The sequence below is a fragment of the Eumetopias jubatus genome, unplaced genomic scaffold, assembly GCF_037043125.1.
Source record: "Eumetopias jubatus isolate StellerSeaLion01/CBP00866 unplaced genomic scaffold, mEumJub1_p1.0 scaffold_5, whole genome shotgun sequence".
NCBI classification, from domain to species: domain Eukaryota; kingdom Metazoa; phylum Chordata; class Mammalia; order Carnivora; family Otariidae; genus Eumetopias; species Eumetopias jubatus.
Genome location: NW_028274811.1, coordinates 94,590,394 through 94,610,353, shown reverse-complemented (window position 1 = coordinate 94,610,353; position 19,960 = coordinate 94,590,394). Strand labels below are relative to the sequence as shown.

General features: G+C 48.0%; 1 protein-coding gene across 1 annotated transcript in view; it reads right to left on the bottom strand.

The window, feature by feature from the left end:
• Window positions 1-19,960, bottom strand: part of LCP2 (lymphocyte cytosolic protein 2) — a 52,399-nt gene that overhangs the window by 15,744 nt on the left and 16,695 nt on the right. Inside the window, exons 4-17 of the mRNA XM_028102624.2 lie at window positions 17,643-17,708; window positions 17,153-17,184; window positions 16,490-16,527; window positions 13,405-13,603; window positions 12,067-12,164; window positions 10,465-10,531; window positions 10,277-10,360; window positions 7,370-7,395; window positions 7,234-7,253; window positions 7,028-7,135; window positions 5,741-5,771; window positions 3,544-3,556; window positions 2,537-2,666; window positions 1,077-1,126 (exon numbers count right to left, since the gene is read on the bottom strand). Coding sequence (XP_027958425.1) covers window positions 1,077-1,126; window positions 2,537-2,666; window positions 3,544-3,556; window positions 5,741-5,771; window positions 7,028-7,135; window positions 7,234-7,253; window positions 7,370-7,395; window positions 10,277-10,360; window positions 10,465-10,531; window positions 12,067-12,164; window positions 13,405-13,603; window positions 16,490-16,527; window positions 17,153-17,184; window positions 17,643-17,708 — 962 coding nt within the window. The remainder of the gene's footprint in view (window positions 1-1,076; window positions 1,127-2,536; window positions 2,667-3,543; window positions 3,557-5,740; window positions 5,772-7,027; window positions 7,136-7,233; window positions 7,254-7,369; window positions 7,396-10,276; window positions 10,361-10,464; window positions 10,532-12,066; window positions 12,165-13,404; window positions 13,604-16,489; window positions 16,528-17,152; window positions 17,185-17,642; window positions 17,709-19,960) is intronic.

Sequence of the window (19,960 nt, the reverse complement as noted above, 5' to 3'; positions counted from 1 at the left end):
GCATCTGCCTTTAGCTCAGGTCATGATCTCAGGGTCCTGGGATCGAGCCTAGTGTCTGACTCCCTGCTCAGTGGGGAGCCTGCCTCTGCCTCTGCCCCTGCCGCTCCCCCTGCTTACACTCTCTCTCTCTCTCTCAAATAAATAAAATCTTTAAAAAATAATAATAAAAAAATCAGGTAATTTCATATTAAAAGCCATATTTCCAGTTTTTCTTGAAAAAAAAAATGAGAAAATCTGGCAACACTAGGCCAGTTTCCTGGCATAAGAAAAATCTATTTGCTAGAGTTGGGTAACTTTCCACAGTCATTCAACACTCAGTCATTCAACAAACATTTTAAAAACTGCCTACCATGTGTCAATCATTTGCAAGTCTCTAAGGCTGGAAAATAAATACAGTCTAGTTCTACCTTGTAGGCCTTTGCTGCTACTCAAAGTGGTTCATGGACCAGCAGTATCAGCATCACATGAGAACTCGCTAGAAATGCAGACTCTCACATCCCACCCCAGACCCACTGAATTAGAATTTTAACACAATTTCCAGACGATCTGTATTCATATTCAAGTTTGAGAACACTCTCAGCAAATACTTATCATGGACACCCGGAGAAGGTATTAAAAATGCAGGTCCTCATCCAGACTTACTGAATCAGAATCTTAGGGGGTTGAATTTTCTTAATTTGTATTTTAAACATGTTCCTCAACTCGCAACTCAAGGAGAGATTCATTATAGAAACCTAAAACTACCGAGAATGCCAAGCACTATCCTGAGCACCATATAAAAACAGCAGGGAGGAAAAGCTCTCTGCGTCAAGGTTAAGGCCAAGGACACCTTTCTGAGGCCGTGTGTGTGTGTGTGTGTGTGTGTGTGTGTGTGTGTGTGTGTGTTATGTAGTAGCATCCTAGAATTCCAACAGCCCTGGCACACAGCAGAAACGGAATTAAATATTGAATGAGAAAACATATCTTCTGGCTTTTAGGAAATAACCAAACCTTTGCCAAAAGGCTTTGGGACGGTTAGGAATCCAGTCATGGAGGCATGTTGCCTGGAGTAGGTCACTAGAGCCCAGAGTACAAACCTTGAGAGAAGTATGGCGGCAGGGAGGCACTCTGTGGGAAACCACTGTTACTGCGGAGACAGAAAAAGAACAGATTGACATTGGGTTGGGCTGAAGAGGCTGATGGGGAAGCTGTGTTAGGGAAACCCACTGAAAATGCTGCTTCGTTTGTGACTATTACCGTCCGTCCCTGAAGCCGTGGCAGCTGGACAAAGAGGAGGGGCTGATGGGGCACATCTCACTACTGACCCAAGGCAGACTACCCCAAATGCTAACAGACTCTGAAAGCCGAAACAACAAAAATCCATTAAAAAGCATTGGAAGGTTATTTTAGGAGTTGGCTGCAGTTTAAGACCTTTGAGTTTGGAGAATGGCAGACGTCATCTGGGGAGAAGACATCTCTTTTGGTTAGGAACATATATGAGTGGGCATGTAGATTGGGAACAGTGAGTCCTGGGGCCGGATGGTCCACAAGCGGGGAGGTGGCTGGGTGAAAAACCCAGAGAAGGCCAGGTGGCCCTGCAGCAAACAAAAACAGTATCTTCAGGGATGGGGGTGGGAGGAGGACTGGTGGGGGCCCCGAAATATTGCTGGCTCTGTGCTGAGCACCCATTCCCCCACCTGCTAGCCCAACCCTGTCAGTCTGCTCTGCTCAGCAATGGCATGGAGTGGTCTTCGGCACAAAGGAAGGACAGGGTTGGGGCCCAGTGAGGGATGGAGTAGAATGAGAAAATGGCAGAAGAAAAACAGCCGGAAGAGTGAGAAGGAAAAGCAGAAAATCAAAGCAAGAGGCACACTGGGACAATGAAAAATATTTGAGACTCCTAGATACCTAGCAAGCGTTAGTGAGGTCATGCTTATGGTTTTCTCCCGTATTGAAGGTGGGGACTGGGCCTCTCTCTTTGCATGGTAGAGAATGAACTCAAAGGGCTGGGGGTTCTGAGGACACAAGGGGGCAGCTCCCGGGCTTGTTTAGGGAGAAATGGCCTGTATCTTTCTCCTGTTCCTGCCTCTGCCTCTGGGCAGCCTCCCTGTGTGCCCTGAGAACCGCTGTTGCTGTTGAGAAAGCGGGCCTACTAGGGACAGAGCCTATGCAGTGAATTTGTAGCATCTGCTAGGTCCTCCCATCCAAGATCTGGATGAACTCCAAGTACTTAAATTAATTGGGTTTCTTGAGTGATCGTTTTAATTCACAAAGTGAAAGCATTCCCCATTACTGCCCAAGGATCCATTCTGTCTGGGTGACCATGGGGTAGTCAATTCTGTATCCCTCCAACCCCAAGCATAGAGACTCCAAGAATAGCAGCGGATTAACACGTGTAGTCGTTTATGCTCAGCTTGATTTTGTTTCTGAAAACCCAAAATATTCCGACCTGACTACCACTGGCTCATTTCTTTCTTCCCCAAACCACCCAGCATTCTTTCTTATCAATGGACCTGGGTGTGGTGTTAAGTTCTCACTGAATGACGTTACCACAGACCTTTCAGAGAATGCTCCAAGCATGTGAGGTGACGGGAGGGTGTGCTTGGCCAATGGCTTGGTGGATCTGGAAGGGAAAGTATTGGAGCTCATGGAGGGCATTGTGGGTTGAGGCAAAGGTCTTTGATGCACTGTGGGGGAAAGGAAAAATAAAACAGATTATCAGGAACCAAGTGTCCCAGGAACCTTCCAGAACTGCTCCCCCATAAGTCAGAAACAGCTGGTCAAAAGATCAAATGTAATTATGGAGTGGTAGGATGGAACCCCACCCCCAAGGTTTTTCTAGATGATTTGCCACCTTAGAGTGCATTAAAATGCTGCCATTCTAGGGGCGCCTGGGTGGCTCAGTCGTTAAGCGTCTGCCTTCAGCTCAGGTCATGATCCCGAGGTCCTGGGATCGAGCCCCGCATCGGGCTCCCTGCTCCGCGGGAAGCCTGCTTCTCCCTCTCCCACTCCCCCTGCTTGTGTTCCGTCTCTCACTGTCTCTCTCTGTCAAAATCTTTAAAAAACAACAACAACAAAAAATAAAATAAATAAAATGCTGCCATTCTATATTCTCTATAATATACATTTATCTTATTTTTTCATTTTTGCAATGCTATCTTGGCAGAAAATTGTCAGTTGGAAACCATATGAATTTCAGAAATGATTCACAAGTTTTGTTTTATGTAAGCCAAATTTTATGCTGTCTCATTTATCTACAGTTAGTGATCCTTTCCTGTATTAGAAGGCATAAATATTAGAAATTTTTCTATCAAACCATATATGCGATTTTTAATTTTGCTGTACTGTTAAGTTATTTGCACCATTACTTATGAACATAACAGTTCTCTTTGGTAGCCCAGATAAATAATGCAGTATACCAACTGATCTACGTCTACTTAATACTAATTTAACAATTATAATTGATTCTATGGGATTCCTGTGCTAAATAATTCCACATGAATGCCTGAGCAGAAAAATGAAGAAATGAGTTATAAGTTGTAAGGAAGCTTTTTCTGAACATACCATCATCTTCATCCTGGTAAAGGGAAGAAACAAAAAAAGGTATTAGCCTATCATCAAAACACAATTCCTAAAAGAACTGCATTTCTCAATCATATAAATGTCTCTCTTTCTTTAGCAGTTGTGTGTTTCCATAATAAATATATTGTGGAGAACAGTAAAGCTTGCTAAGTGGTTCATAATTTCTTAATACAAACAATCATCTAAGGACACTCCAATCTGAGACTCTCAGAATAGGTTCTGAGGTGTCCAAAAGGGCCGAAAAACACAATAATAATGGCAGTATCTACTATGTGCCCCCAAAGATTTATACACAGTGTCTCATCCAATTCTCCTAGCAACCCTTTAAAAATTCAACATCCTCATTTTACAAATGGAAACGTGGCGCTCAGGAAGGAGTCCTAACTTGCCAAGGGTTATAGAAATGGATTTGTCCCCTAATTTGACCCAAGGCTCAGCCTTCTTTCTGCCACGCCCCTTAAAAGCAACTCCACTTTATTTATGTACCATGTAGCTTACAAGGTGTCTACATTGCTCAGCATTTATCTTCAGGCAACCTGTGAAATAGGCAAGGGAAGAGCTATTTGCTGTACTCCTCAGATGAGAAATGATGTTCCAAGAGGCAAAATGATTTTGCCATTGACCGGCAGGCCAAAACTGCCACTTTGGACTTGTTTTGATAGGCCAGCACATTGGTGAAGAAAGACCACCTTATTCAAAGTATTGTTGCAAGGATTACGTTGGTTATTCCATGTGCCTGGTATATGTGGAGTGCTCAGTGAAAGTTAGCTGTCATTGGTCCCACCATTGAGATAAGAAGAGTTATAGCCAGAATCATTCATCCCAGTTGGCCAACTGGGAGTCCCAGCAAAGTGCTACACATGGGCTCAGTGAATGCCCATGATGAAATCTCTCTTCAACACCATTGCAACAATGTCATGTTTCCTTCTACAACTCTTGGAATTCTCATGACAGGAGCATCGACCCTCCCAGAGACTGGGGACCTCAAGAGTATAATGTTATCCTCACTTTCAACCTTGTCTCCTCTTTCTCCCTATGGCTCTGCAGCCAAGCTGCTGTCCCTGCAGTCCCTGTAGGGTGAACGGGCATTGTCACCCACCTGCCTTTGCTCAGGACGTTCCTGAGGCTGGAATGCATCTGGGCTTTCTCTTAGGATGACTCTATTCTATGCCCTCCCCATCATTCAATGACATCATAAATCTCACCTCTAAGAAGTTACCCCTCGCCCCTCAAGCCCCATCAATTACTTTCTTGCCTCCACCACTAGAGCTCATTCCATGATCCCTTACTGTTTAGCATGTTGGGTGTGGGTCTGCCTGTCTTTCATACCCTAGGACAGTATCTGAACCATCATAGCATCTAGCACAGAGCTGCAAGACAGCAGGCTCCTGTGGGCTGAGCCCTTGAACAGTGGTAGGGGTGTGATCCCCTTCAGAGGGCTTATGGTGTAGAGGAAAGCGCACAGGCTTGGATTCCAATCCTGGCTAATCATAGCTGTGCAACTTGTGATGAGCATCTTACCCCTTACGAGCTTTGATTTCCTTTTAGGAAAAGAGAAACAATGATTCTTCATAGGGTCATTAAAGGCAAAACATGTGTAAAGCTGGGGTGACCAACTGTCCCTGTCCAGTTTGCCTGAAACCGATGGGGCCTCTGGGACATAAGATTTTCATTGTTAAAACTGGACATAAAACTTACATTGCTGTTTCCCAGGCAAACAGCTCATCATCCCAAAAGTCGCTAGCTTGTCAACATGCACACAGCAGGCATTCAATAATTGCTATTCCCTCTCTTATTCAGGTCATGGACTTATTAAAAGGGAAAACAGAGGGCTTGTAAACTTTGCCTCGAGGCCCAGACTCTTGGGCATCCCTCCTTTTATGCTTCCCTCCAACCACGGTCATTTACCTTGTGAATCACCATCTGGGAATGGGGCTGTGATGCAGCCGGCCACCCTGGGAGCTCTCAGAGGCACCAGAGCAAAGCCATGCAGCACTGCGGGCAGGAGGAGAAGACGGAGGCCCTCCCCGGCACCAGCATTTAGGAGCTGACTGCGTGCAGGCCTTGCTCCATGCACTGGGCTTCAGTGACGTCTGCGAAACGCATGGCCCCAAGCTCCACAGAGCCTGCACTGATTTTCCCTGCGCCAAGAATCTACCAAATGGGATTTTGTACTTACATTCTCTCTTCTGTCCGGTCCCCAACCGTGCCTGAAATGAATTTAAAAAAGAACTGAACATGAAGAGTTCCAACGAGCCAGACTCAGAATATAGATAGTTTCACTTGCTCTAATAATGAGAAATCAAACCCACTGAACTGTGATAAAATGGGGGGGGGTACAGCAGAAAAGCCAAGGAGCAGGAGTTGAGGGAGGGTTTGGTGACTCAATGTTCTGTCACCATTGCTGAGCTGAGCTAGGCAAACTTTAATTCTTTTAGCTACTGCAGCAAATAATTACATTTATATAAAAAAGGTTTAGTCAGCAAACTAACTCTTTAGTAGCTATTAAATTTCACTGAGTAGATGTTTCTCCAAGCAAATGAAAACATTTTAGGTAATATTCTCCTCTGCTGGTATCTTAAAACAGCCATCTCGGGGCTTACCCTTCGGGTAAAGGGAAGACAGTTGGAAAATGCTCCTGCTCTGGGACTTTTCCCAGATGCACGAGCTAGTCAGACAGATTTGGCGACAGCTGCCTTTGGGCTCTGGCAGGCAGCTGTGTGTCTGGGCCCATGTCACGTCCTCCTTGGACAGGGGGACCAGAGAAGGAATGTATCGAATGCCTCCTATCTGTCAGGGGCTTCACGCGGCATCATCTTCCCATCGTGGGTTTATTTAAAATTTTGATAGCCGTGGCCCTGGTTCAATCCAACAGCAGGAGCTATGAAGCCTGATTATGCTGAGGAGAAAAACAGAAGCCTTGGTTATGTCCTTCGTAAGGAGAAAAGTGGAGCCTGACCTCAGATACATTTATGCCTTTGGTACATAGGCCCCAAAAGACTTCACAGTAAATTTAGAAATAGTAGAGCAATTCTGCCATTATAAAATGTGGCTGAAGAGTGAGGAAGACCCTTACAGTGACCTAAAAACCTCTCCCAATTATGTCATCTCTGCTACGTGTCTTGAAAAATGAAGTGGCAGGTACTGTTCCCACGGACTGAGGTGAAAGGAAAACATGAGCCCGGGTTTGACTGGTTGAGGAGGCGTTCTCCACAGACAGTAGCCATTCCCGTCCTCCTGATGAAGCATCGCTCCACTCCTTTCTTTGCTAGATCACTGTCGTCTTCAAAGGGACCCAGGACTTGACATCCAACCCGAGAAGCCAGAATTCCTCAAGCCCCAGCAGCGAAACCATCCACTGCTCCCCAGGAGCACCCGTGATCTTCGGTTCCTTGTAGGCTACTGCTAGGCAGGCTGTTGGCGTCACCTCTCTGAGTGACAAACTCAGGCAACAGAAGACAGTTACCTGGGCACAGGTGGCTTCTTCCCTGGCAGGGGGCTACCCCTGTCATGCCTTTCAGTGGCTGGCGGTAAAGGAGGCTTTTGCATCTTGGGTAAATGCTCCCCGAGAGGCCTGAAGAGTTGAGAGAAAGCCGGGGTGAGGACCAAACTGAACCATGTTTCTACAGCATACACCATGTACCCTCACACAGATGCGACAGGGCACGTTACCTTCCCGCGGGGGCCGAGGGCTGTAAGACAGGAGGGAAGACATGTCAGTGTCCTCAGCACTTTTCAAAGAATAAAGACAAGACACAAAATGAAACCAAAGTAAAAACAAACAGAACAAACCAGGGAAGGAGCTTACCTTGTCAGGAAATGGGGGCTTCTTTCCTGTAAACGACAAAGAGCAGGCAGGCCTTGAATACTTGATCCACTAAGCAGGAGGTATTCAAACATAGTCTGATGAAACCATGAGTCCGAGCCCTGAGGGGGCCGACTGGGTGTGAGCATTGAAGAATCACAGACTTCAGACCTGGAAGATGCCCATATGGAGCACCTAATTTTACAGGCTCAGATAAATTACGTGACTAGCCCAAGGCCACTCAGAGTTGTGTACATACAAACAGTATTCTGAATTCTGTGCTTCTTTTCAACATTTGATTTTATGTAACTGATGATAAGAAGGATTAAAATGTCTGCTTGGGATTTTATGCCTCTTTCATTGACTAAGAAGTTCTTTGGATAGCCTCAGTTTATTCCTGTAACTGAAATAAGCCCATTTGCCCCGGAGGGGTTAATTTTCCTCCAATCCTGTGGTACATTTGACATTACCTAAAGTATTACACTTACTTTTCTGGAAGAACTTTTGATTTGGGGAAGAGCATTTTAGGAGATACTCCTGGTGGGGTGCAAATCATTTTGTCTTAATTTTTGGTTGGGTTTTGTTTCTTCCTTCTTTTTACTTTTCTCTCGGAATAGACAACATGCAGGTTCCCTGAAGAAATGCTAGGTGTACCTGAGAACTCTGCATTGCAAAGTTATTCAAAGCAATTTATTTTTGATTCTGTCCGAAGTCCCTTCGAGTAGATAAGCCCTATGTTTTTAGTGCAATAAAAAATACCACTTAACTATTCAACCAGGTCTATAAGCAAATCCTATATGCCTTGAGCAAGTTATTTAAGGTCTTTGAGTCTCAATTTCCTCACCTGTAAAATGAGTATTATAGGTTAAAAATGCACAGGTTTGCCGTAAGGATCAGGTGACGATTTATATGCAGGGTCAGGCACATATCCATGGGTGCTGACAACTCCTAGATACTTCCTCTTTCTTTCCCTCCCTCCCATACCTCTGTGCAGTTAACACCCCAAGGTGAATGATGATATGATTTTCATGACATGATGTACAGCCCAGGCCCCTGACAGGGCCTAAGAATCTCCTCCTACTGTGAAGAGCTCACTGCCCAGTAAGAGACAGTTTTGGTGGTATAAGAAATGTTTATTATTCATAAAACTCTGGCTTAGGATGGAAACCCTACTTTACAGGGTTACCCAGAAAATTTAGATTTATATTCTTAGGCTTAAGTAGGTTTTCTTTTTTTTTTAAAAAAATCTTCTGATGTATGCATATTCTCTGGGCATCCTAAGAGGTTAGTACTCTCAAAACATCATGGACAAGGAAGCAGTCAAGAGTAGGTATTGTCAAGAAAGGGTACCTTTAAAAACAGTTTTTTGGGGGCACCTGGGTGTCTCAGGTCATGATCCCAGGGCCCTAGGATGGAGCCCCACATCAGGCTTCCTGCTCAGCAGGAAGCCTGCCGCTCCCCCTGCTTGTGCTCTCTCACCCTCACCCTCTCTCTCTCTCTCTCTCTCTCTGTCAAAGAAATAAATAAAATCTTTAAAAAATAAAAAAAATAAAAAGTTTTTTTTTTTTTAAAGAATCTTTTAAAAGGAAACTTTTGTTCAGGAGGTGACTCTGAAGGATTTGATGTCAGTATTCCACTTTTCTGATGCTTTGACTTCTGGTAGTGAGCCCATCTGGGGTCTGAACTTGAATCTCTCTGTCTTCATTTTCATGTAATTTGAACAGCCCTATACAGCAGACTGCTCTGAACTCAAACAGCCGACAGAGCTTTGCATGAGTCCTCAGAGCTGTGGTCCAGTTCGTGGAAACAGCAGCAAGCAGGAGCCTCAGATCTAAGAACTGAAATTCATTTGCACACGGGAACCTGAGGCCACAGTAGCCTAACTGCCTTGCTCAGAGTGCGGGTCAGGAAGGCTGGGTGTGGCCAGGATTCGGGGCTCCTTCTCTGGCAAGGCTCCCAGCTCCTCCCCCAGAACTCCCTACCTCAGAGCAAGGAAAATCCAGGGTCTCCAACTGTAGCATGATGTGGCGGAAAAGAGCACCCGCTTTGAAGTCAGAAAGACATGGGTTCAAATCCTACACCAAGTTATGCAAATGTAGAAAAGTTCTTCAACCTCTCTGAACCTCAGTTTCATTGTCTGCAAAATGGGGGGATACACCCCCTTCGTTGGGTTGGTGTGAGGATAATATGGGTAAATTATTTTTGGTAGGTAAAGTACTTGCCCCAGAGTGGGTGCTCAATAAATGGTCGCTAAGTTTTAGAATGGAATTGAAAATAGCTTTATACAGAAGTAGCCATATTCCAAGAACACTCTGGGCCACTTTTGGGGGAAAAGGACTGTAGGATAGCCACAGTTTGGTCAGCTGCACATGGGCAACGATAAACAACTTTGACATTTGAATAGCACCTTGGAGTTTTATCAAGCATCTTCTCCTTACAGAACCGAACACCTTACAAAGAAGGAGACAACTCTGAACACACATGGTCCCTGCGGTCAGTAAGCGGCTCAGTAGCTGCCAAAGCAACTGACAACAGCTCTCCCAGACCTCCTGTCTCAGCTCAGGCCCTCCCTCTGCACTGCACTGCCTCCCACACCATCCTTCGGGAGGACAATGAGATATGTGTATACATGGCACCCATGTAGAAGCAAGCCCAGCCCAGGGCTGACAGCAGGAGTTCTGCAGCCAGTCTGACCTGGGGTTGAGTCTCTACCCCCATCACTGGGTAGCTGAGTTATTTGGGAAAGTTATGTCTTTGGGCCTCGGTTGCCTCGTCTATGAAATGAGGATGATGCTAATAGTCCCACATCACGGTACCATTATGATTGTGGTGGTGCGTGTGAAAATCATGCCGTAAGCACTCTATAAATATTGGCCATTGTTACTAGGCATCAAATAGAGAGATACCAACCTAGTGTGAAGGGCTCTCTGTCGAATGGTGCTAATGAACGATCGAGGGGAGGTTTTGTGCTTCTGTCTATGGAAGGAGCAGGGACTGGAAGGGAAAAAGACTGAAGTCAATTACAAGAAGAAAGCACTTGGTTGGGGCTGAAGGAGCAGGTGCGCTGGTGGGTGAGAGAGGGCAGCCCCCGGACTTACGCTTTGCTGTTTTATGGTTTCTACTTCTGCTAGGCTCTTCATGGTTTGGTTGGGGTAGGAGGAGTGGCTGTTTAAAAAAGATCCACATGTTAGGTAGCATCTAATTAGGATACATCCACAAGTGCTCACTTGGGGCCTTATCGCTCCAAATCTGTCTGACTCTGTTCACTTTCCTGTCATTTCTCTCCTGGACCATAACCTCTTACCTGAGTTCCCCATCCCACACTCTTTCATCCGAGGTATTATCTGCATGGCAGTGGAGTGAGTCTGTCACTCCCCTGCCAAGCCCTCAAGTGGCCCCTATCACATTAGGAACACAATAAAAACTCGCCGTGTGTCCACCTTTCCAACTCCTTCTTAGACTCCTCTCTCCAGTGCCCACTGGGCTCCCACTCCAAGTGTCTTCTTACAGTTCCTGCAAGATCTTAAGCTCATGCCCTCCTTCTAATCTCGGTACTTGTGTTTCCCTCTGCCTAGAATGTTCCTTCCCTGGCTCCTGCCACAACTGGCCCATTCTGTCCAGCTCAATGTCACCTTCCCACCCATCATCAAGTTACTGGGTTCTCTGTCTCCCTAACCACACATTACTACTCAAATTGTCTTGTGCATACATCTGCTTACTTGTTTAGTATCTGCCTCCCCCAACCAAAATAAAAAATTTATAAAAGCAAAGGGACCTTATTTGTCTTGTTTGTGCTCTATTTCCAGCAGTTAGAATACTGCTTGGCACACGGTCAGCGGCTAGTAACTATCTATTGACTGAATGAGAGAATTCTGCATCCCGATAGTGGAGGTGGAGGCCTTCAGGTTTCAAAGCAAAATGTTTTGTAGATCAATTCAGCTCCCTGAGCCCCCTTTGCAAGAAAACTGCACAAGCAAGAGGAAGCCATGTATGCTTAGATGAAAGGTCCCAACTGTGGGGAGGTCTGCATTTTGAGATTTTGGGAAAATACATTCTCTCGTTCCTTCTAGCCCTGACACTTTGGCAATTACCCTGCAGTTAAAGTGCTCCGATCCCTTTTGAAGAAAACACATTTCCAGCTATTGACATATTAGCCTGAATTTCTCGGGGTCTCTCTGGGTATTTAACTGGACCCACAGGACCTGAGGCTGTAAGCTTGAAGAAAGAGGAAAGGCAGTTTGCGGCCTCTCTCTCTCTCCCCCTGGGTTCTCTACATTCTAAGCCTTGGCGGCTCAAGCCACCGGCCCGCGGAATTTCCGCCTCTGGCCAGTAGGTGGCGCACATCTTGCGGCGAGAGAAGGTGCTAGGGACCCACGCGATAGCGGTAGGGGCCATTTACTGACCTTGGTCCGTCGGGTTTATTTCACAGTTTTTATTAGTTTCAAAAGTGGGACAGCAATACTTCATTACTGAAGTAGTTTAAATTGTTTTGGGTAAAAAGAAAATGCCGATGATATGCACTAGTATGTATGTCACCCCCCTAACCCCCACACTGCGAGTGCTTGGGTTTGCATGTTCCCAGCCTATATATAATCTGTTCTTACTAGTCAGCATTGGGTAAAGATACGTTGAAGTCCTCTCTCTGGCAAAGGAGGGATCAAAGTGGACACAGCACCAGTGAAGAAAGCTGGGAGGCCTACCACGTGACTCCGGCCTGCCGGTGGCGGAGGAAACCCAGCTGTCGGTCTCTGGGGGGGCACGGGCGGCTGCTGCGGGACTTTGCTGGAGGGGGGCCGGTCTGCGGAAGGGCAAGAGCAGTAGGGTAGTGAAATGAAAGCAGAAATGCCACACCAAGGCGGGCTGTGTTGTCCGGGAAGAGCAGACCCCACGCCGGACTCAGCAACTCTGCGCTCCAGGGGCGCCCCATCCCGCAGACCCCCGCCAGTGCCAAGGCCAACCCGCCCGAGTCTCACAGGCAGACACACACACACACACACACACACACACACACACATCCAGGTGCCGGGGCAGCATTACCTCGGCCCTCATGGCTCAGGTCGCAGGTCCCCTTCGTTCCCCTCACAAATGCTCTGGGACTGACCTCCCCCTCCCACTTGCTCCTTTTGCTGTCTCTTGCCTTAAAGGGAAGGGCTGGTCACCAACTCCTGTTACCGAATCACAGACTTTTTTTTTTCTTTTTGGTAAGATTTTATTTTTAAGTAATATGTACACCCACCATGGGGCTCAAATTGATAACCCCGGGATCAAGAGTCACAGCTTCCACTGACTGAACCAGCCAGGAGCCTCGGATTCACAGATCTTAACCGGTTACTTGGACTTGCTCTGGACAGAAACTCACAGTATTCTGATCCCACCGAGGTATCCTTAGGCCAAGCTGATACACTGCTGTGCAGAAGCCTGTTTTCTGTCACCACCACTCCTAGCGGGTAAGACCCGAGGTGGCGACTCTGTCTTTTTTCCTGATGAGTTCACATTTCGGCATTCAGAATGCTGCCCGGCTCACAAGAGGAGACCGGTCATTGTTGTTGAATGGAGAAATGAATGAATGAGGGAGAAACAGGCTGATAGGAGCAGACTGACAGTCAAAATTTTAAATAGTGTTTAAATGTTCTTAAGTGATGGTCAAACCCCCTTAGTATGGTTATGTTTTCCGTGGCAGTGTGTGGGTGAAAGTGCCACGTAACCATGAGTTGGTCGGAAGACGGGGAGAAACAGGAAGGTACTCTTGAGTCCCTGAGTCCTACACAAAATGACTTATTACTGCCAGATGCCCGCAAGTGGAAGTTCAGTGTTGGTATCAGCCACCACAGGCAATGATTTGTCTGCAATAGTTATCCTCCCAGCAAAGCTCTGCCGTCTCCATTTTTATTATCCTATTTCACAGATGAGGAAATTGAAGCCCAGAGAGGGAGAGTCACCTGCCCAAAGCCCCACGGCCGGGAAGCCGCTGAGCTGGCGTTAGCGGGCCCCCTGGTGCTCCATGGACACTGGCCTCGTGCGGGCGGCCAGGGCCTTACCTATGTACATGGAGTTGGAGTTGAGGAAAGGCTTGGCAGGCAGGATAGAGTTCTGCAGGGCCTCCTCATCATTGGAGGGTGGCGGCTCATAATCCGCATCATCTTCCACGGGCGCCTCTTCCTCCTCGTTGGGGGACTCATAGTCGTCATTGTCATCCTCGTTCTGATCGTCGGTAGGGCTCTCATAGTCATCTTCATCCTGCCAACACAGTGACGGGGACAGACCAGTTTGTAGAGGCTCCGTGGCACCCAGGTGCCCGCCTAGATTCTCTCTCTGCCAAGCCTCGCAAGGGTCCTGGGGTAGGGAGGTGGCAGCAGTAGGCCGGTCACTCCCATTTCACAGATGAGGATGCTGAGGTTGGGGAGTGCAATAGCAGGGGCCAGCGAGTCGAGGACTTGGAACCTCCATCAAGGCCTTCAGGCCATGAGGCGAGTGCATTTTCCTCTACACCTTTTTGCCCAAGAGAGGAAAGCAGAAGAAATGAGGAGGGCACAGGAATAAAAGGGTGGAAGAGCCAGCTCTGTGTTGAGTAAACATGTTTTTTATTCTAGGCATCACCAAGAGGGAGATTAAATGCCTGGAGCATTTGCGATGCCGCTAGTTAATTGTCAGTTCTGTTCTTGGTGTGCTTGTGCTCAAAACATTCTTCTCATTAGAACCTAGTGCAGTGTGGAAGGCCATGCTAATGGGGAAACCAGATAACCAAAGCCTGTTAATTAGAAGGCAGATTAAATTGTGTCGGAGAGGGGAGAGTCAGGGCTGTGCAATCCTTTTTGCTGAGAGCTGAGTGTGGAGAAACAACAGCTTATTATTCATGACATCTGACACTGAGTTTAAAGCTGCTTTTTTGGAAGAGACTCTTTCTAAATTTTAAGCATTGCGTTGCATTTTATGTGTGCTTCTTTGTGGGTCTCGGGGAAAGGGAGCCCTGGGGAATGAGTGACTGCCTTTGAGGCCGCTCATGCAAATGGACAGTCATAGTAATGATGTCCCAAGCAGAGGTGGCACCATCAGCCGCATGGGACGAGCGCCTTATCACTCTCGTGCCAAAGTCAGGTGGGCAATAAACGAGCCCAGGGCAGTTCTCTAAAGTCAAGGGCAGTATGGAAAGAAGCCGTGGGAGGTTGCATCTTGATGAGGAAAAGTGAGTAACGGTAGCCTAGAAATCCTTACAGCTTTGCTAGGTGACTTAAGCAAGACTGTCTAAGTTGTTCAGTTGAAGATTCCTGTGTTCCTGTTTGATTTGAGGAAAATTTTTTAAAATATTGGAAGGCAAAGTGAGGTTGAGTGTCTTCCTGAACTCTGAAAAAGACTTCATCCCAGGGGCGCCTGGGTGGCTCAGGCGGTTAAGCATCTGCCTTCGGCTCAGGTCATGATTCCGGGGTCCTGGGATCGAGTCCCGCATCGGGCTCCCTGCTTCTCCCTCTCCCTCTGCCTGCCGCTCTGCCTAGTTGTGATCTCTCTCTCTCTGTCAAATAAAGAAATGAAATCTTTGAAAAAAATGAAAAAAAAGAATATTAATGATAGTCTTATTATTAAAAAAAAAAAGACTTCATCCTGTCTTTTGTGTTCCTGTAACTTGAGAGCAGGGGATGGAACCCCTGAATCAGGGGCCTTGAGAATAGTAGCCTCCACCTGTCTCCCTAGTGGTCCCGCTGACTGCCCTTGACTGACAGAGGAATCCCTAGATTGTCTCAGCCTACACACCCTGGCCCCATTGCTCCTGCTTTCTACCAGGCTTTACCTGGAAGCCTTTCTCAACAAGAGACTTTTCCTCTCCACTTCTCGAACAATGGGCTTCCCCAATGATTTGGCTCCTAAATTTGCATGCATGTATTTGTTCTTAATCATATTCTGCCGTGTGTTATCCATGCTGTAAAATGCTTACAGGGTTGGGTGCCTTGTCTCCATCCCTGCTCACCTAGTGCCCTGTGCAGGGCTGGGCATGCACTGGAGCCCACGAGTGTTAGAGGCAGTGGCTAATGGAAAGCCTGTGTTTGTGGAGAGGATGAAGGACACTAGCCTCAGGCTGGGCTCCCACAGCGAGACTCCACATGGCCCTTTGCAGTGGTAAAGATGCAGCTTCGGTGCAAAACTGTACACAGTTTGGGGGAAACTCTGGTCTTTTCCCTTTTGTACAAAATAAATCTGTCCAATTCCTTTGTCTTCTTAGAGAAAGCACAGACTTAGCTAGCATTTTTCAAATGTAATGCTTCCTTTTGCCAGAATCCCATTAAGACGACGGATGCTTTACCTGCTTCCTAAAGGCACTGAGGCGGCTGCTTACCAGAAAGACCACTAGACTGAGGATCGGGCCACCTGGGTCCCAGGCTTGCCTATAACTGGCTGTGTGGCTCTACATAAGTCCCATTCTCCAGTGGGCTCAGCTGCTTCATCTGTAAAATGAACACACTGGGCTCCGAGCCATAATCGAGTGCTTAGCCGGAGTCCAGCTTCATGCATAGTGGCTGTGAATGCAGTCTTCTGGGGAGAGGATATCCAGAGGACATCAGACTCTCAAAGGGGTCACTGTGACCCCTCCAACATAAAAACCCAATTAGATTGGACTTTCCCTGAGGTCTTTTCAAGGCTAATAGTTGATTCTGAACTCCCTTTCCCTCTGTGTCACCAGTGGGGACTTAAGTCTAGGAGAAAATCTATTTTAAGCTACTTCAGTGTACACCATCTAGGGGAGGGAGTTTGGGAAGGCCCTGCTGTGGGGGTGATAATAGTGACTAATGGCATGATCTGCAAACTCCAGCCCATGGGACAAATCCGGCCCACCATCTGTTTTTGTAAATAAAGGTTTATTGGCATACAGCCAAGCACAATTGTTCAGCTATCATCTATGGCTGCTATTGTGCTGTAAAAGCAGAGGTGAGTGGACAAGCTAGAGGCCGTGTGGGTGGCAAAGCTGGAAATATTTACTACCTGACCTTTAGAGAACACACTTTATGACACCCAGGGGAGGGTAATACTGGCATCTTGCTAGAGGCCTTGCTCCTTCTGGCATCATGCTAGTTCCTTATTACAAAGGTGCTCTGCAAACCGCTGTAAGGGTAGAAGAGCCCACACCATACTCACAAACGATGACCAGCCCCCATTGTCCTCTTCATGGCTTTCTGTGGAAGAAGATCACACCCTCATCAGTACCAAAAGAAGTCTCTAGAAGAGAAGTCAAAGCAGCACCCCAGCTGATGTACTCTTACACCACTGTCCCTCCCAGGCCTTCATCCTACCTTTCTCATACCTGGGGGCTGGTTTAGTATCAGCTCTAGAATTTCCACCTGGGCAGCTCATTCTACCAGAAGGTAGCAGTGGTGCCCAATCCTTCACCACAGAACAGTCACCCAGAGGACTTTAAAATACACAGACACTGCGGACCTATCCCTAAAGCTTCTTTAAAGATTTAAAGACCCAGGCTTATTATACAGGAGATGGAGGGGCACTGGCTTTGCTCAGGTCCTCGGTCAAAGCCTGGATCCTCCCATGTTTCCCCACAGCATTCCTCATTGCAGATCTGTAGAGGTTCCCAGCTAACCAGGGGCCAGAAACCAGGCACCGGGCACGGTGACACCTGTCCTGCTCTCAACTTGGACCCAAACCTCTCTCTGGGAAAGAACTGCCTGACAGGCAGATGAATAAGGTCACCTGCGCAATACCCCAGGAGCCCAGGAACCGGCAGACAGAAGAATCGAAGTACCTGTCACCTCCTAAAGCAATCACTCCCACCCCTGACACCTTTACCTGTCTCTTCAGGAAACCGCTGGACTTGGGGTCTGCAAAGGCAAACAGCATTGCATTAATGGTGCTACTGGCTTAAGGGCATCTCCCTCTTTCTTCAATCCAGCCCTGCAAGAGAAGCCCCCAGTAGGGGGTATATCTCACCATCTAGGACTGGGGTCCTTGTTGCTTAGCACCTTGGGCCAGGCTAACCGAAAATTCTGGAAACTATCAAAGTCACATTAGTGGAATAACTGGGAGCTCGTGACCGCCTGACTCTCTAGGGGAAGTTCCCCTGAAGTCACAGACCCATGGGTAGGATGCCGGGCAGAGAAAATGAGCTCCCCCTCCCCTCTTTGGTACCAGCTGCAAGACCCTGGGGGCTGAAGGAGTGCTGCAGGTCAAAAACTGGGGCAAAAACAGTCCTGTGCTTCCCGTTGAAGGTTCAACTTGGGTTTGAAAATTCTTTGGGTTTCCATTACGGTGTCACTGGACTCTTGGCTCCCCCACTCACTTGCGTGTGAAGATGCTCCTTCTCTCTTCATTCTTGTTGATTTCTTGACTTAACTTACTGAGAATCCTATGAGATAAAAAGACAGATAAGGTGACAAAACCATCATCTCTCCCCCAGTCCAACCTTCCCATTAGTCCTGGAGTTCCCTGATCCGTGTAACCTTGGGCATCTGGGCCGACCTAGACCAGCTTCCTCCTCTGGCCTCCAGCCAGTCCCCTCCACGGGGCATCTGCTCCTCACCTCCTCCCACCTTCATCCCCTCCCCGGTCCCTGCTCCTGCCCAGCAGGCCCTCTCTCCTGGCTCAGCCTCCTCAGTGAAGCTCAAAGACCATCTGTGAAGTCCTGCCCATTCTCACCTGGCTCCCCTTCTCTGAAATTCTGGAGCCTTACAACCTGGATACAACCACTGTGTATTTTATTGTCTTACTGCTCCTGCGGCTGAGGTCCCCTGACTCTTGGTTTAATGTCCCTGTGGTGATGTCAGTCTTCCAGGAACACTCAGACCATCTCTGAAACCTAGAGGAATGAGCTGTTCATTGCAGAGCTGGACAGGAGCTTTGGTGAGCTGTTCTTTGGTCTGTATCCCCTTTTACCCCCCCCCACCCCCTTGCTTCCTCCTTGGTGACATGGATTTTTATAAAATTTGGAGAAGCATTCCCGATCAGGGCACATCCTGCAGAGTGGGAGACTCCCTGATTCACCCATGTCCCAAGGCCAACCTTGGCCAGGACCCTTGGAGATACTCTTAGTCCTTAGGTGCTGTGAGCTAGCAAATCCTCAAACCGCAGAACAGGGATCGCCTTCACGAACAGGATGACACCTCAAGCACACCCCAGCAGTCAGTGTCCAATCCATGGGATCTCTCAAGTCTCCAGGACAGGAGACTCCAGCCCTCATTAGCGCCTGCTGCTGAGACCAAGGGAACCCTCATTAGTACACAGGCTCAGTATTTCCTAAAGATTTGGAGGCAGCTGGGAGGAGCCTCAAAGATGATCTAACCCAATGTCATTTTATAGATGAGGCCACAGAGGCTCACAGAGTGGGTTAGTGATCAGGGAACTCCAGGAACCCCACAAAACACACCCACCGCAGAAGCCAGGCTCCCTAATTACCTGCTATAAGCTCTCCAGGAGCTGAGGCAATTGAGCCTGCGGCCCATCTGACAATGAGCCAGGATCTACTTTCCTTCAGTGAAGGTAACAAGTTTGGCCTAAAACAAACTTGCTAAGTTGGCAAAGGTGGTCCTTAGCATCCACTGCTTCCTGCTTCCCTCATCACTCCCCCAGGCTCCCAAACCCTCACTTCTCCATGGTCCCAGGGCACGCTGGGCTGCTCGGAGCCCTTGTCCCTCATTAGAATGACAGGACACATTTTATAAACACACTGGGGACTTAAGGGGATGGAGAAGGAAGGAGGGTAAGGTTTAGTCCTCCCCTGTAATGTCACTGCTGGGATTTGCTTTAAATCAAGAGTGGGGACTTCACAGCGGCCTCCTGATCACACCACCAGAGCGCTTGTGACACACTTGTTTCCTTTAAGCGATTATTTTGAGAAGCTGATGGGAGTCCCTCTCCTCCCTCCTCTGACATGTGGAAGGGAACGGATCCTTCAGAGTGGCCAAGGGAGCCCTGTTGGTGCCCACATCTTGGCCGAGTCAGGCCATGGTGGCAGTCGCAGCCCCTCCCACGCAGGCATGCCTTCACTCAACAGTGTGCCTTAAGGGCCTTCAAAGTGCCAGGAACTCTGCCGAGGGCTCGGGATGCCTCAGTGAACAAAGCAAAGGCCCCTGATTTCAAGGAGCTTACACACGAAAGAGATACACAATGAACATTTCAGGAAGTGAAATTCTGGGTAAGTGTTGTGTATACATACATGCGACGGAGGTGGGGGCAGGGGTGGGAACGCATGTGTCGGGTGCCGTTGCAATTGGAAACCAGTGGGCCTGGGCACAGAGATGACATTTCAGCAGTGCCCCAAGGAAGGGCCCATCCCAAAGAGCTCGGCTGGCTCTGACCAGCTCACAAAGCTGCTTTGATCCTGAAAAGACCTCCTGCTCTCTGCGGTGGCTCTTCGTACCAGTATCTTTAGCAGCCGGCCTAGAGGCTGCTGGGGCTGTAACTGGCTAAGGAAGGAAATGTCAAACCACAGGCCCTACAGAAGAGCAGCAGAGAGGTGACAGAAGGCAGAGCAGGGCCCCCCAGCTTGCCGCAAGACGGGGGCTCCCAGCGCCCGCCTGTTTTGGCAGGCCTCAGAGAATTCTTCCAGGCCCGCTGGGGGCACTGCTGATGGACGGGGCGGGGAGGTGGTTGCAAACCTTC